We start from the raw sequence: 13,445 nt of genomic DNA, 5'->3' as shown, positions 1-13,445 counted from the left end.
GAGGATCTTATCTTATAATTAAATTATAACTAGTATTAGGCTTTTAATATAATTATTAAAGCTATAATAAATACCCTAATAGATACTTATTTCTTCTTTTATAGTTTTAAGGATATAAGAAAGACCTTTCTTTATATTATATTATATAGCTACCTCTAGTCTTAAAGTAAGATTATTCTTTATATTACCTTAATAAGGATCGCTATTTTATTTCTTCTTAAAGGTTATATTGCCTATAAATAATTCTATATTCTAATTAATATTAAGGAAGAGTTAATTTACTATATTAACTATAGCTTATATTTAATAGACCTTATCTAGGCAATCTCTTTAATTATCTAGGATAAGATAATAATAATATATTATTATATATATAATACTATAGATTATACCTTATAAGATCTTTATTATAACCTGCCTAGATATAATAAGCCCTTTAATAATATCTTAACTATTTTAAGAGATAATTTCTAATAAATCTTACTTATTATTTTTTATAATAATTAGGTATAGATTATAGAAGCCTATTTTTAATATATTTATATTTTTAACTAATTATAGGTATTACTGCTTATAAAAAATATATAGCTAAAGATAATAAATTAAGAGAATTATTAATTAATTTATTAGCTATTATAATTTAGCTATAAGCTAGAGTTAATAAGCAATATCTTACTGCTATCCTTTATTTACTAGATTATTAATATAGATAAGTTTATTAATTATATCTACCCACCTTATAACCTATAGATTATTTTTTAAAACTTAAGATTTTTTTATAGCTATATTATTCTAACCTCTTAAAATATAGATATTAAATCTATTAATATTTACCTGCTAGCTTAATTCCCTAGGGATATTATTATACTATACTTAATAAATACTTATAACCTTAATAAAGGTCTGCTATATAAAAAGATTAGTGTTAAAATTTTTTATAATATTATTTTAATTAAGATCTCTTTAGCTAAGCTGTAGGTAAAGATAGGGGTTCCTCTTATCTTAATATATAATATAAATTCCTTAAAAGAATTTTATAATAATATCTAGCTAATCCTGCTATATATAATTATTTATTATTTAAAAATTTGCCTTAATAATAATAATTTTAATAGGGAGACTTATCTTATTTTTTATATTAAGCTAATAATAGCCCTTAATAAGTTCTATTTTATATTATACCGCCTTTAGTTCTCTATTTAGCTAGCCTTTACTATAATTATTAATAAATCTTAAGAATAGTTCTTAAAATATATTAAGATAAATCTATAAACCTCTATTTTTATTTATAGTTAGTTCTATATTATTATATTATAAATAACTTAGGCCTAAAATCTATTAATTCTCTTTTCCCCAGATAATAAAGCCTAATTAATTATTAATAAGGTTTATCTAGAGGTTCTTTAGTATTTCTTTATTTTACCCCTTAATCTACTTGCTTTACCCGCTTTATTAATCTTAGCTTTAGCCCTAGACCTACTTTATCTATTAAGAACTATATTATTAGATTTAATAAAATTAGACTCTACTAATTCTAATAATATAGGACTGTTTAAAATCTATCTTTAATAGGGTAATTAAGATTATGCTATTATTAAAATTATACTACTGCTAAAGATATTCTAGAAGATTAAAATTATTTCTTTAAGATTATCTCCCTAAGATTATGCTATTAATTTCTATATATAAAGGATATTTTACCTGTAAGTCGGTCTGCTCTATTATATATTATTTCTTACTTAGACTATAGTTATTTATTTATATTAAATAATATTTAATTTAATTCCCCTCTATTACTTTATTATTATATCTGCTACTATTAATACTAATTATTATACTATTATAGGTATTATAGTCTTAAACTTAGTATAGGCAATGCTAAAGGCTTTATAGTTAGTCTTTAACTTCTATACAGTTATAAAGGAATATACTTATTTTAAGGATCTAATTATTATAGACTTTATTAATATAATAATTAAGTATTATAATAACCCCTTATTAAAATTTTTACCTAATACTATTATAGTATATATAGGGGTTTTATTTATTAAATAGGACCTACTAAATGCCCTTAAGATTATAATTAAAGCTTATCTGTATATTTTATACTAGGGTAACCTTAGCTTAGAGGAGTATACTAGCTATATCCCCTATTTAATCTTATTAATACTATTATTTAATAGATAAGTAATTAGCTAGATAATTAATTTTACCCCTAAAAATAATATAAAACACCTAATCTTTTTTATTAAGATTACTATATATAATAATAAGGTAGATAATAAGATAATTATTAATATCTTCTATATTGGCTATAATATCCCCTAGAATAAGTATTAGATATATATAAAGCTCCTAACTATTAACTAAATTATAGAGGTTAATAGGGAGTTTATTAGGTTTTATCTATATCTAAATAAGGCGGCTCTCTATATCTCTATTACCTTACTATCTTTTTTTTAAATCTTTAGAGAGTTTATAGTAATAGAATAAATTACTAAAATAATATCTGCCTGCCTAAAATACTACTATAATATAGTATTTAAATTTATAGAGCTAGTAGTAAAGCAACCTATTATCTTTCTTAAGAAGCTAATAAGTTCTTAGAATTTAGCCCCCCTAGCCTTATAATTAATAATATCTTAAAATATAACTCTCTAAGCCTTATAGCAGTTAGTCCTATCTAATAATCTATTAAATATCTTATTTAATATCCTTTTTAATATGCTCTCTAATACTTATTTAAGCCCTTAGAAAGCTATTAATCTTAACTAACTAGCATCTATATTAATTAATACTAGACCTGAAAATAGAATACCCCCTAAGAAGCCTAAATATCTACTTAAATCTAAGCTAAAGAACTTTATAGAGATTTTAAAGCCTAAGTTAAAAAACTCTACAGATATTTCTAAGCATAAGAAATATAAGTTAAAATATCCTATTAATACCCCTAATCCTAGACCTAGTTTTAAATCTAAGCTAAAGAACCTTATAAATACCCCTAATATTAATAGGGATTTTAAAGATAAGGCTAAGACTAAGTCTGAAAGAGAATCTAAACCTATAAATTAATCTTAATATAAATATTAATATAAACCTAGATTTAACTTAAAAATAGATAAAGATATTAGCAATAATTTAATAATAATAATAATAATAAGGAAGTAATATATAGTAGTAAAAGGTAAGGCCGCTATCTATAGCTAAGATTATTATATATAGCCCAGCATAGAGCTATCTTATCTAAAGATATAATATAAAGAAGATATTATAAATAACTCTTTCTATTTATTTTTTAATATCTCTAATAATATAACTATAGGCAAAATAACTAGTTAATTAATTTTATTAACTATTATTTCTATCTGCTTATAATTTATACCTTATAAGTTTATATATAGCTTTTTATTCAGTGAATTACTATAATAGTTTAAGAAATCAGTTCTATAAGCAAGACCGGGACGCGCCTCTGGCGCGGCCTAAGGGCTTGTGCAATAAGATGTAATATGGTGCAATAACTTAGTCTAGCCAGGATCTCCGTTGCAGATCGATATGTAAGCGGAATATCTTGCACTGGTCGGCAATTTGACGTCTCCGAATAGATGCTGATACGTCTTCAACGGGCAATATATCCCAAAAGTTTTACTCAGTGTCTAGCCATCTCTCAGAACAGAAAGAAAGGCATTACACATTACACATTACACTACCGGATAATACAGAGCATATAGTCATAGGACATAATCGCCAGACTGATCTTTCCCAGTCATAGCAGAAATGGATAGCTAACTCAGCAAGAATAAGGTCACATGGCTAAATATACCATCGAAATGAAATACCATAAATTGGCCAGTGTCCGGAAATACGCTCCTAATAAGTACGTAGTCTTAAAGTCCTGCTGCCGATCTACTCTTGTATAGAAATAGTAGGAATGCTAATGCATAGACTTGCTACTGGGTAGATACGCTCATCGTAGTTAACAAAGGATATTGACATATAGTCTATGGGCAGCAAATTATTGCACTTCAACCATAGTGAGTTAGGCCAGTGATAATATTCTATGTAGAGGTTATGCATTATTAGCTTAAATAGCCTCTTCTGGCGGTACGCTGATCTATATCAGGGGTGCTATAAACCAAGTGGACCCCAGGACGTATACTTATACAGACGGGATCCCCCCTGGACAGCTAGTGCTTAGGAGAGCTCTACCAGCTGCAGGATTGCTTTCCCATTAGCAGTATGCAACAGTCAGATCAGTGAAAAGATATGCAGAAAACCCCAGATACGAATGAACTTCTTCGAGTGTCCTTGATTGCTACTAAGGACAGTTAACGACAGCAATCACAACTACTAGATTTCTCTACCGTACCAATGCATCCAATATAACATCTCTCAGTAAAACTCTCGGGTCATCTATCCCCACGTGACACCTCCCCTTCCAGGTCCCGCAAACAAAGAAAAAAAGCCCCCTATATTCCAGAATAACATAATCCCATTTAACAGCGGAGTCCAGATAGCGCAGTGGTTGGATTACCACCCACCCACCGCTCTATCTAGCTAGAGGCTCCCTGGTTCGAACCTCGGGGTCGGCGTGAGGGCGTCAGAGCAAAAACAGCAGCTCTGGGCACCAGTGACCGTCAGAAATGTTCCTCAGTTCCTAGAAAAGGTAAAACCCTGCCCGCCAAAAGCAAGGCGGGGTTTTCGTAGCATCTTCACAGCTCTCTGATATAAAGGAGAGGTGAGGATGTGAGCTTTTTTGTATTTTTTTTATGGTGGGCTGATGTGTTGTGTTGTGTTTTGTTGATTTCCGTTTTGGGAAGTTGGGATGGTACAGTGGCGTAATAACAGGACAACTACATTTACAAGGCCTATTAAGTGGCAAATGCTAACATATTTCGCAATAGCATTAAGATGAAATGTAGCAGTTTTATTGTCTGTAAGACTAGCGTCTGCTACTTTGGCGGTGGTTTGTCCAGAACCGAGTTTAACTATGTACTTCTCCAGCGACGTCCTTAGCTATGACATAGGGTTTCCCGTCCAAGCAGAGACCGTAGCCGCGAACTTTGTGGTCATGAAGATTCACTAATATGGTATCAAGTATATCAGTTTGAACGCACCCCCAAACAGGACTATAAAGCCGCCACTGAAGAACAATCTATCAATAGATTCAACCAGAGGAAAAGATACCTCATACCCAGCAACGGTAACTTTCACAAAAAGCCATCCCTCCCCAGACATGGGAACATATCTCTTCCAGCACGACAGGAAGAACCACATTATACGATATCGATATGTATGGACCTCAAACATCCCTGCAGGAAGAGACTTTCCTTTCTCTTTTGTTTTACAAATGAACTCATCCCACTTCTTTCCGCATCACATCATCTCCTATTCTCCCTCCTTTATCTTACTTTCCCATATTAGGATAAGTAATCTATCTAGTCAGGCAGGGATCGATTAGAGGCTTCGGTCGAATTCATCGTACATGCTGTATTTCCAGGATAATCTACGGGTTCGCAACGATTACTAGTCCCGAAATCCATTCGGATCGGACTAACTACTCTAGAGTTTGAAGGTTGCGTGTGAGAATTTAGAATGATAAACGAGGCGGAACTCGGTAGTTATGGATTGAATTCCCCTGCTTCCGATGCCGAATAGTTAGTTAGTATCTGGGCTGACACATCTGTCTGAGCATGTCGCTGGTGAGGGACTTGGACGACGAATCTTACTAAATATTATTACCGGTTATTGGCTAGGGAAATGCCCCTACTTAGTACAGGTGCAGTTGAAGTTATTCGATTGCTAACTAAGAATAAGAGCAGAGTACAAAGAAAAGTCAGCCGCAAAACCAGAAACCAATACTATCCCCCCCATCAGGTATCACCCAGCGGTCAGCTCTACTGTATGGAAATGGAAACCCCCCTCATCATTCGATCGAGACGAATGCGAGAGTCCCCAATAGTATGTTGGGAGATTCTCTCTTCCGGCCTTGAGATCACGGAATGTTACGTTTATGAAATATCACTTTCCTGTATTGAAACCGCCACGAAGCAGACCCCATACTCTTGTGGTCTTTCCCCATTTGGAACAGTCATGATGTCGTAGTAGGTTCCCCTGTCATCATGAACGTTTCCATCAAACGGGACATTCGCTTCCGTCGAGATAATATAGTCTCGCGGAGGACAGACAAACCTGTACATACCAACGCCAGAATTATGAATACACGCCTCAAAGCACGAATGCAAGCATCACCGCGTAATCAAGGAGAGAAAGAAGAGAATGGTGAAACTTTTTAGAAGAGAAGATAGAAGAAAGTGTAGGTGGTAGAAAAGAAAAAGTAGTATAAAGGCCAGGCCGTATGAGTCTTGTGGATCGTAAGCGGCAGACGCCTAATGATAGTAAAATGGACGCCACAGAATGCATGCATGCCGTTGCCGCCGAGAATCGAAAGCTCAAAATTAAGTGCGACAGTAAGACAACTCCTATGCAATGGATATTCGTGTCCACCAGATTCGAGGCAGACAAGAGAAGGAATAAATGAATGGGAGCATGATGCGCAAAATTAGTGGCAGCAGATGTGTCACGGCACGGCTGCCAGTTGGGAACTTGGCGCTAGATATGAGTTTGATGATCTTGCAAACGGCGACGAATATATGCACCCTTCCTATATATAGTCGTATTCTTCCTTCAAAGGACGCTCGAGCTGATAAAGGAGCGCATCCAGCTCAGCCCAGTTCGACAATGTCGTCGCAAACTTGCGATGCTTTCTCGACATGATATGCTAAAGCATGGTCAGCACAACGCAGCACACACAATTCTTGAAATCCACGCCGACTTACCTCGTCAAAGTCGTCAAACTTGTCCCGACAGTTTTCACAATAGCCCGGCTTGGGATCCCACTTCTTTTCCTTCTGCTTCTTCTGACTGCTAGCTTTCTTAGCTGCTGCGCGCTGCTTGTTGCCGTCGTCATCCTCCGACTGGGTCGTTTCTTCTTCATTAATGTTGGCAAGAGCATCCTGCGTCCTCCCTCTGCCCGTCTTTGTGGGCTGTCCCCTTGCTGCTTTTGCCGCTCCTGACAGATCGGTCGTGCGGAGGGACGAGGGCACTCCGCTTGTCGAGATTCCGCCATTGCTCTTCTCAAGAACTTTCCTTTTCAGTTCGTGAACTTCCTTACTGACACCAGCCCTTGCTCCAGGGGCAGCAGCGGTAGAGGAAATCATCTGAGAACGAATCGCTGACGTGATGTTGGATGGCTGGACACCAGATGCAGCGGGTTCCCGGCCGAGGTGGAATGGTCCGGCGCGTGGAAAGTTAGGAGGAATAAAGCTCTCTGAGCTCTTCCTAGGAGAGGCAGGTCGTACGGGAAGCATTTTTTGTGGTTCCGTCTCCTTGGAAGCGGGCACGCTTTCCTCTCTCTTCACAGGTGCAACAGTCTCAACGTCGGTCTCCTGGGCTTCTGCTTTCACAACTGCACGCTCCGGAGGATCCATGTTCCTGCTCTCTTGTTCAGCGTCATGCTGTATCTTAGCGGCAGCCTTCTTTTCCTTCTCTTTCTGAAGGCGCGCCCGTTCGATTTCTTTCCTCGACGGTGGCTCGTCGATGAAAGGACATTTACCCAGTGGAGCGCTTCGAAATTGCGGCCATGCACCATCCTGGCGTTTTGCAACTTTGGGGTATTCTCTAACCATCACAGGTCGCGTCTTTTCATCCATATCGTGAACGTAGATAAACGGCCCTTTGAACATGACCATATCCTTCATATACGAGGAAGGATCACGTTCTGAAGGGCCATTAAGCTCGTTTCGAAGGACCTGAGATAGATCGGTGTCTCCTCGGTTTCGTCCAGTTCCAACCGTGTGACTGCGGGCTAAGTGATTCGACAGTGCGGCATCTCCATCATTGATTGTAGTAATCATCCGCTGCAATTTTTCCAAAGCCCATATTTTCATACCCATTTGGCGAGCCCTGTGAAGCACATCCAGTCCACCTTGATCACGTCGAAGATCTGCATCTGCCCGTCTATCGAATGGGTTTCTCGACTTCAGCGACATATGTGAGCTGAGTTCCGCGTTCTTCTCAAGCAAGGACGGATTAACTGTCTGAACAGGACCATCGACAGACTGTTGCTCCATCGCTGTCGTAGCGTTCATCTCGGTGGCAGCAGGGACGTCGGTCTCGGGGGGTATAGGGCGAGTCGTAACGACATGGGTGACAGTACGAGAGAAGAATTTTTCCTCACGCTGTTACCTTTCATTAGCACGTAGGATGGAAACGAGGAGTGCATTGAATTTAAACGCTCGAATGTTTCTATATTCACATGCCCCGCGAGGCATTGAACAGGACGAGCCCCTAGAACAAGTGAAAGGAACCAATAAGACGACCCAACGAAATAGTCACTTACCGCACCCAAAGCCGTCACCTGTCTTGAGCATTTGTTTCGAACATCTTCGGGGATGCTGTCAAAGTAAAATACGAACTGCGGGAATGCCTTGCGGTAATGTCTCTGCCACTGCCGTATATTGTCGAGGGTCTCCGCCGATGTCTTCTCATATCTGACCCCTTTGGTCTGTGATAGCCGTTCCTTATCCCGAGCTGCTACCAGCTTCTTCTCAAAAGCACTTGGCTGAGCATTGTTGGTTCGCTTGGTGAAGAACTTGGACTCTGCGCTTGGATAGATCGTCGTCTTTGGTCGAGTCGGTGACCGTGGTTCCAACTCCTCTCGGTCCACGTGTTGTTTCTTTGGGGGAGGCTGGCCATAAGGGATATCGACCTGAGAGCCCGCTGTCCGGGAGCGCTTCATTGCAGCGATCCCAGTCCGGTGGGGTGAGTTGGCGGCATTGGGCACATTCGCGAGAGGAGCTCGTCGAGTCGACATGGCAAGGGATGTCCGCGGCGAAGGAGGTATGAATACTGCTGCCATATGGTAACGATATACACACAAGCAGGGAGACACAACAGAGAGCGACAGTGACCAGCGAAGGGGGGGGTACTGGACCACTTAATGGAAGAGCACGCGACGTGCCCACGTCTGTACAGGCTCAGGGGACTTCAGAAGACACCCATAGCGGACAACAACAGGCAATGGGGGTGTAATAGCGATCAATATAGCCAGCTATCGAGTCCCTGCAGTGCAGCAATGGGTGGTGAGTCCGTATCAGCCTCTTGGGCGAGCTGCTGCTAAATGGGAGGAAGTAGAGAGAAGAGCAGTGAACGTGTGAGGGAAGCTTCTTGTTTGGTGGAGACGCCCGCGAATTGTTTTGGGGGCTGCCGGACAACCAACCGTAGCGCGCCTGTCGCCTCGGCATGGACCTTGAACATCCAGCGCGCAACTACAGAGCATTCTTCAGCATGGCAGAACGCGTCTTTCAAGTAGTTGGTTTGTTCACTTGCTCGTTAAAGGACATTGTGCTCGTTTTACAGCCTTCTTGCCGTCCGCAGTGGCCTGTTGTTACGTGTACTACAGATTCAAAACAACTACTGCCCATGGTAAACAATCCCAAAAAAACAGCCGATATCCTAGTTGTCATGCTTTTCATTGCAGTAATTCTATGGTACAGGAATATGTTTTGGGTATCTTTCCGTTAGTCTACAGCTTAACCCCGCAAGGCCTCGATATCTTCCACCTATTTACTTGTTAGTGCTCAGCAACAACCGACACAGGGATGGAGACCCCATTGAGTCGACAAACTGTACCTCTTTCACGGCCTCTGGTGACAAAACGATCGGGCTGTCATCTCCGACGCACACACTGTCCTCTATACGGATCCCAATGCCTCGGAATTTCTCAGGCCACCTGTCGTCGTCGGGAACGTAGATACCGCTGGAGGACGTTAGTAACCGCATCAAATCTGGTGTAGAGAAGAAGATTGGCCTACGGTTCGATCGTTATGCATTGGCCAGCTTTGAGGTTATAGCGCCTTGGATAGCCAGCGCAATCGTGGACGTCGAGGCCAATGAAATGACCCAGATGATGGGGGAACAGCGTCCGCATGGCCTAATCACATGTTAAGATCCAGGTGTCTTAGATGAGGGAGTCGGCATTTGACATACGTTCCCAGAGACGTCAAAGCCTAGCTGCTTCAATTGGTCACGGAGACCGTTTTCTGCGATTTCGTGTAGCTTATCAAGAGACAGCCCAGCATCTTCATGGCAAAGTGCCACACAGCTGCGGTGCACGTTCAACACAGCAGTGTACAGGTCTCGTTGAGGGTCAGTAAATTTTCCGTTAACAGGCCAGGTCCTCGTGATATCGGTGATGTAGTGGCCGTATTCCTGCTAACCGTCAATATGTCGTACGTTGCTCATGAGGGGAATACTCACACCACCACCATCCACCAAAACCAGTTCTCCGTCTCTATCATAACACTTAGCTTGCACTCATCGACTATCTTGGCAGTAATTACCTCAGGACATCATCGTTTCTTGTGTAGTGTATGCTCAAAGCGTTCTGGAAAATATTAGGGTCAATTTTGGTAAGGGCAGGCTGTTGAAGCTTACACGACCACCCGCAACAACAGGGACAAAAGCATTTCCATCGCAGCCGTTAGCCTTGAACTGATACTGCAGAAATGCACTAAGCTCCTTCTCTCTGGTGAAGTCGCCCTTCATAGAATCCGTGAAAGCTCTGCCAGATGCCTGGCCAGCCAGCCGCATATTTACCACCTCACTCTCACTTTTGAATAATCTCATTTCGTTGAGGATTGGTCGCAGCGGCTTGACTTTGCGAGGATCGACAAGCTTCTTGATTGAATCTGACTCTCCAGCAGAGCCATAGAGGTAATGAGATAGTACCGATCGTGAGGGATCGAAAGCCTTGATATCCGTGTAGACTTCTGTAGCCCCAGAGAGAATCGAAGGGAGGATATCTTTAATCTTCTCGATATCGCCAGTCTAGTAGTTACCGTAATCATCAGCATAGACCAACATACAAATAAGACACCGCACCGCATACCTCATCTGCATTAAACACATCCATGGCTGCCTGTGTACCAGACCGTGCTCCGTCCCACAGCTCAACTCGAGGGTCCTTTTCCCGCACGTAAAGGTGGAAGATATGGTTGTTGCCGGATCCATCATTGGCTACATCCATAGTCAGAACCTCCATCTTGCATGATGTGCATATACTATGCCTTACCAATAATGGCCAGGGCGCCTGGTTCATTAAACCCTAAAAAGACCCAACCATAAGCTTCAGCTCAACTTGTTTTCCAGCCATGCAGGGCTCGCGCACCTGTCAGATAGAAGAAGTCCGGGTCTTGGTGGTATTCATAAAATATCCCTGCTGCACGGTATTTGACTTCCGCAGCTGCCACCACAGCAATGGCATGCTTGGGGAGCTTATTGGCAAGCTTGGACCGACGCTGGGCGTATTCGAGAGCGGTTATCCCTGGAGTCACTACTCCAATATTAGTCGCTACTTTTGACAGCTATAAGCTGCAAGAAATCCAATTCACTCACGTTCACCAGCTTGGAGGATATGGGGATGTGTCTCGTGGACTGGCTGTCCGAGCTTGCACTCCGCCGCGGAGACCGTGGCATAGCCTCTCGGAGGTGTCGTCCTCAGATGAGCAAGCTGCAGACGTGCTTGCACATAGCACGGTCTGGAGATGCTACCAGACGGGCGACAAAGGAGACGAGGCCATTGGCGCAACAATGATCTACTCGCCGACATAGTCGCGAGTTCAAAGGCGGGCTGCTACAACAAAGCAATGAACAACGCCGTTTTGCTGCTTTGCCAGTTTATCTCCGGAGAGCTCAGGCCGAGGACTCGGGCTCGGCACAATCCACCAATCAGGCAGGCGGTAATCACGGTTGTACCTGCCGGGAAGGGAAAAGACTCGCGATCCCCCGCGACTTACAATCGTTATCGCCCCAATAGATGGCGCATTGAGGGAACAGGATGCGGCGGACAGGGTTCAGGAGAGCTCTGGCTGACCTCGAGTCATCATTATAGCTGATAGGAACCCGGAGGTATAAGTAAAGGCGGAGAGACTGCACGGACGTATACTTTATTCATGTGCCAAGCAAGATATCTCCTATATCAAGGCTGCTTTTCAGTCTCAGAATCCTATATTCGTCCCTTGACACTCTATTTGTCGTGATTCATAGTATAATAAATCATGGGAAAGACACTCACGTATCCAAAACGTCCGTCCAGCACGGTCAACAGGTACAAACACCGCGGTAAGTATGTCAGCTCCAAGATCATATTAAGGAGACCATGAGTGCTTAATATCGTAGCAACATATGACCTGGGAGCTATCCATGGCATTGTCAACTCGACGCCAGTTCTTCATGTCTCCTTCAGTCCAGGTCCCTCCGATCCCTTCCCCGCCATTCTCCCCATGATAGGGCAGATGGGTTCCTTCGACTACCCGTCAGCGGGTATTGATGAGCCTCTAGACTGCTACTTGCATGGATACGTCAGTTCGCGGATCATGAACCTGGCACGATCCTCAGAAGGAGAAGGTCTTCCAGTCTGTATAGCAGCAACCAAGGTCGACGGCCTGATTCTATCCCTGACGCCCAACTCACATAGCTACAACTACCGGTCCGCCGTTCTGCACGGATATGCAAAGCTCGTGACGAATGAGCAAGAGAAGCTGTGGGCTATGAAACTCATTACTAACTCGGTCGTATTTGATCGGTGGGATAACACCCGTGTCCCACCCGACAAGGCCGAGATGTCCTCGACCGTTATTCTCAAGGTCAAAGTAGTTGATGGAAGTGGTAAGATCCGAGATGGGGGCGTATCTGATGAGCGGAAAGACAAAGACAAGGATGAGATTACTGGGCGTGTTTGGACCGGTGTTGTCCCCGTCTGGGAGACATATGGATATCCACTTCCTAGTCCTGAAAATCGCATCAAGGAGGTACCTGAACATATCACCTCCTATGTGGCACGCATGAATGAACAGAATCGAGCCTATGCGGTTGATGCGGTCAATGTCACCCTTCCCAAGGAAGAACAGCATTGATTGTCAGATACGATTCTTTATTCATTTTCAATCATTATTTTACTCTTTTTGTGGGGATTTCTACAACCATGGCTCTTATGGTCCTTCGATGGAGACTTTTCGATCTGAATACTACGTTATGATGCCTTTATAGTCCACCTTGCAGCAGTACTTGCGCCAGCAATATGTTGGCTTCTCACTGACAACTTTGACTCCTACCTGGGATCATTCTTGCACAGAGGATGATTACAGCAGATACTCGATGAGCAACCCTGTATCGAATCGACAAGATTACAGAATGTACTGACTGGGCCGTCATCCACTGGTGGTCCTGAGCACGGAGCGACATGGCTCCCAGTGTGAACCCCAAGGGAGAGGCGGCTGGAATGTCAACAGCGAATCCCACATATGTCCGCTTTCCTGATACTACCTTTATTTAGTCTGGATTGGGATGTTATGTTATTGTTTCTCGCAACGTCACAGTAATCTCCT

General features: G+C 41.7%; 3 protein-coding genes across 3 annotated transcripts; 1 reads left to right on the top strand and 2 right to left on the bottom strand.

Annotated features, from left to right (window-relative positions):
* Positions 1 to 6,540: 6,540 nt before the first annotated feature.
* Positions 6,541 to 9,204, bottom strand: C8Q69DRAFT_298292 (putative G1/S regulator NimO). The gene is made up of 3 exons (XM_028627114.1): positions 8,399 to 9,204; positions 6,837 to 8,237; positions 6,541 to 6,778 (listed from the first exon to the last, which is right to left on the bottom strand). The coding sequence occupies exons 1-3, from the start codon at positions 8,915 to 8,917 to the stop codon at positions 6,662 to 6,664; spliced, it is 2,037 nt and encodes a 678-aa protein (XP_028484249.1). The 5' UTR covers positions 8,918 to 9,204; the 3' UTR covers positions 6,541 to 6,661.
* Positions 9,205 to 9,310: 106 nt separating this feature from the next.
* Positions 9,311 to 11,839, bottom strand: C8Q69DRAFT_470750 (putative Xaa-Pro aminopeptidase). Its single transcript, XM_028630862.1, has 11 exons — positions 11,455 to 11,839; positions 11,228 to 11,392; positions 11,132 to 11,164; positions 10,949 to 11,076; positions 10,495 to 10,887; positions 10,401 to 10,444; positions 10,318 to 10,351; positions 10,048 to 10,269; positions 9,873 to 9,991; positions 9,691 to 9,817; positions 9,311 to 9,620 (listed from the first exon to the last, which is right to left on the bottom strand). The coding sequence occupies exons 1-11, from the start codon at positions 11,666 to 11,668 to the stop codon at positions 9,591 to 9,593; spliced, it is 1,509 nt and encodes a 502-aa protein (XP_028484248.1). The 5' UTR covers positions 11,669 to 11,839; the 3' UTR covers positions 9,311 to 9,590.
* Positions 11,840 to 11,868: 29 nt separating this feature from the next.
* Positions 11,869 to 13,315, top strand: C8Q69DRAFT_298224 (hypothetical protein). The gene is made up of 2 exons (XM_028627113.1): positions 11,869 to 12,180; positions 12,238 to 13,315. The coding sequence occupies exons 1-2, from the start codon at positions 12,117 to 12,119 to the stop codon at positions 12,972 to 12,974; spliced, it is 801 nt and encodes a 266-aa protein (XP_028484247.1). The 5' UTR covers positions 11,869 to 12,116; the 3' UTR covers positions 12,975 to 13,315.
* The last annotated feature ends 130 nt before the right edge of the window (positions 13,316 to 13,445 follow it).

This window comes from Paecilomyces variotii (assembly GCF_004022145.1).
Source record: "Paecilomyces variotii strain CBS 101075 chromosome Unknown C8Q69scaffold_7, whole genome shotgun sequence".
NCBI lineage: Eukaryota > Fungi > Ascomycota > Eurotiomycetes > Eurotiales > Thermoascaceae > Paecilomyces > Paecilomyces variotii.
This window is presented reverse-complemented; position numbering and strand designations above follow the sequence as displayed.

Bases quoted from the DNA above. Each gene is read 5' to 3' on its own strand.
- C8Q69DRAFT_470750 (XM_028630862.1), bottom strand. From the start codon at position 11,668: ATGTCGGCGAGTAGATCATTGTTGCGCCAATGGCCTCGTCTCCTTTGT. The intron at 9,992-10,047 runs GTATGTCAAATG...ACATGTGATTAG, and splicing joins GCTTTGACGTCTCTGGGAAC to GCCATGCGGACGCTGTTCCC. The intron at 9,621-9,690 runs GTACAGTTTGTC...ACAAGTAAATAG, and splicing joins CACCAGAGGCCGTGAAAGAG to GTGGAAGATATCGAGGCCTT.
- C8Q69DRAFT_298292 (XM_028627114.1), bottom strand. From the start codon at position 8,917: ATGGCAGCAGTATTCATACCTCCTTCGCCGCGGACATCCCTTGCCATG. The intron at 8,238-8,398 runs GTAAGTGACTAT...GAAAGGTAACAG, and splicing joins AGGTGACGGCTTTGGGTGCG to CGTGAGGAAAAATTCTTCTC. The intron at 6,779-6,836 runs GTAAGTCGGCGT...ACCATGCTTTAG, and splicing joins AGTTTGACGACTTTGACGAG to CATATCATGTCGAGAAAGCA.
- C8Q69DRAFT_298224 (XM_028627113.1), top strand. From the start codon at position 12,117: ATGGGAAAGACACTCACGTATCCAAAACGTCCGTCCAGCACGGTCAAC. The intron at 12,181-12,237 runs GTAAGTATGTCA...TTAATATCGTAG, and splicing joins CAACAGGTACAAACACCGCG to CAACATATGACCTGGGAGCT.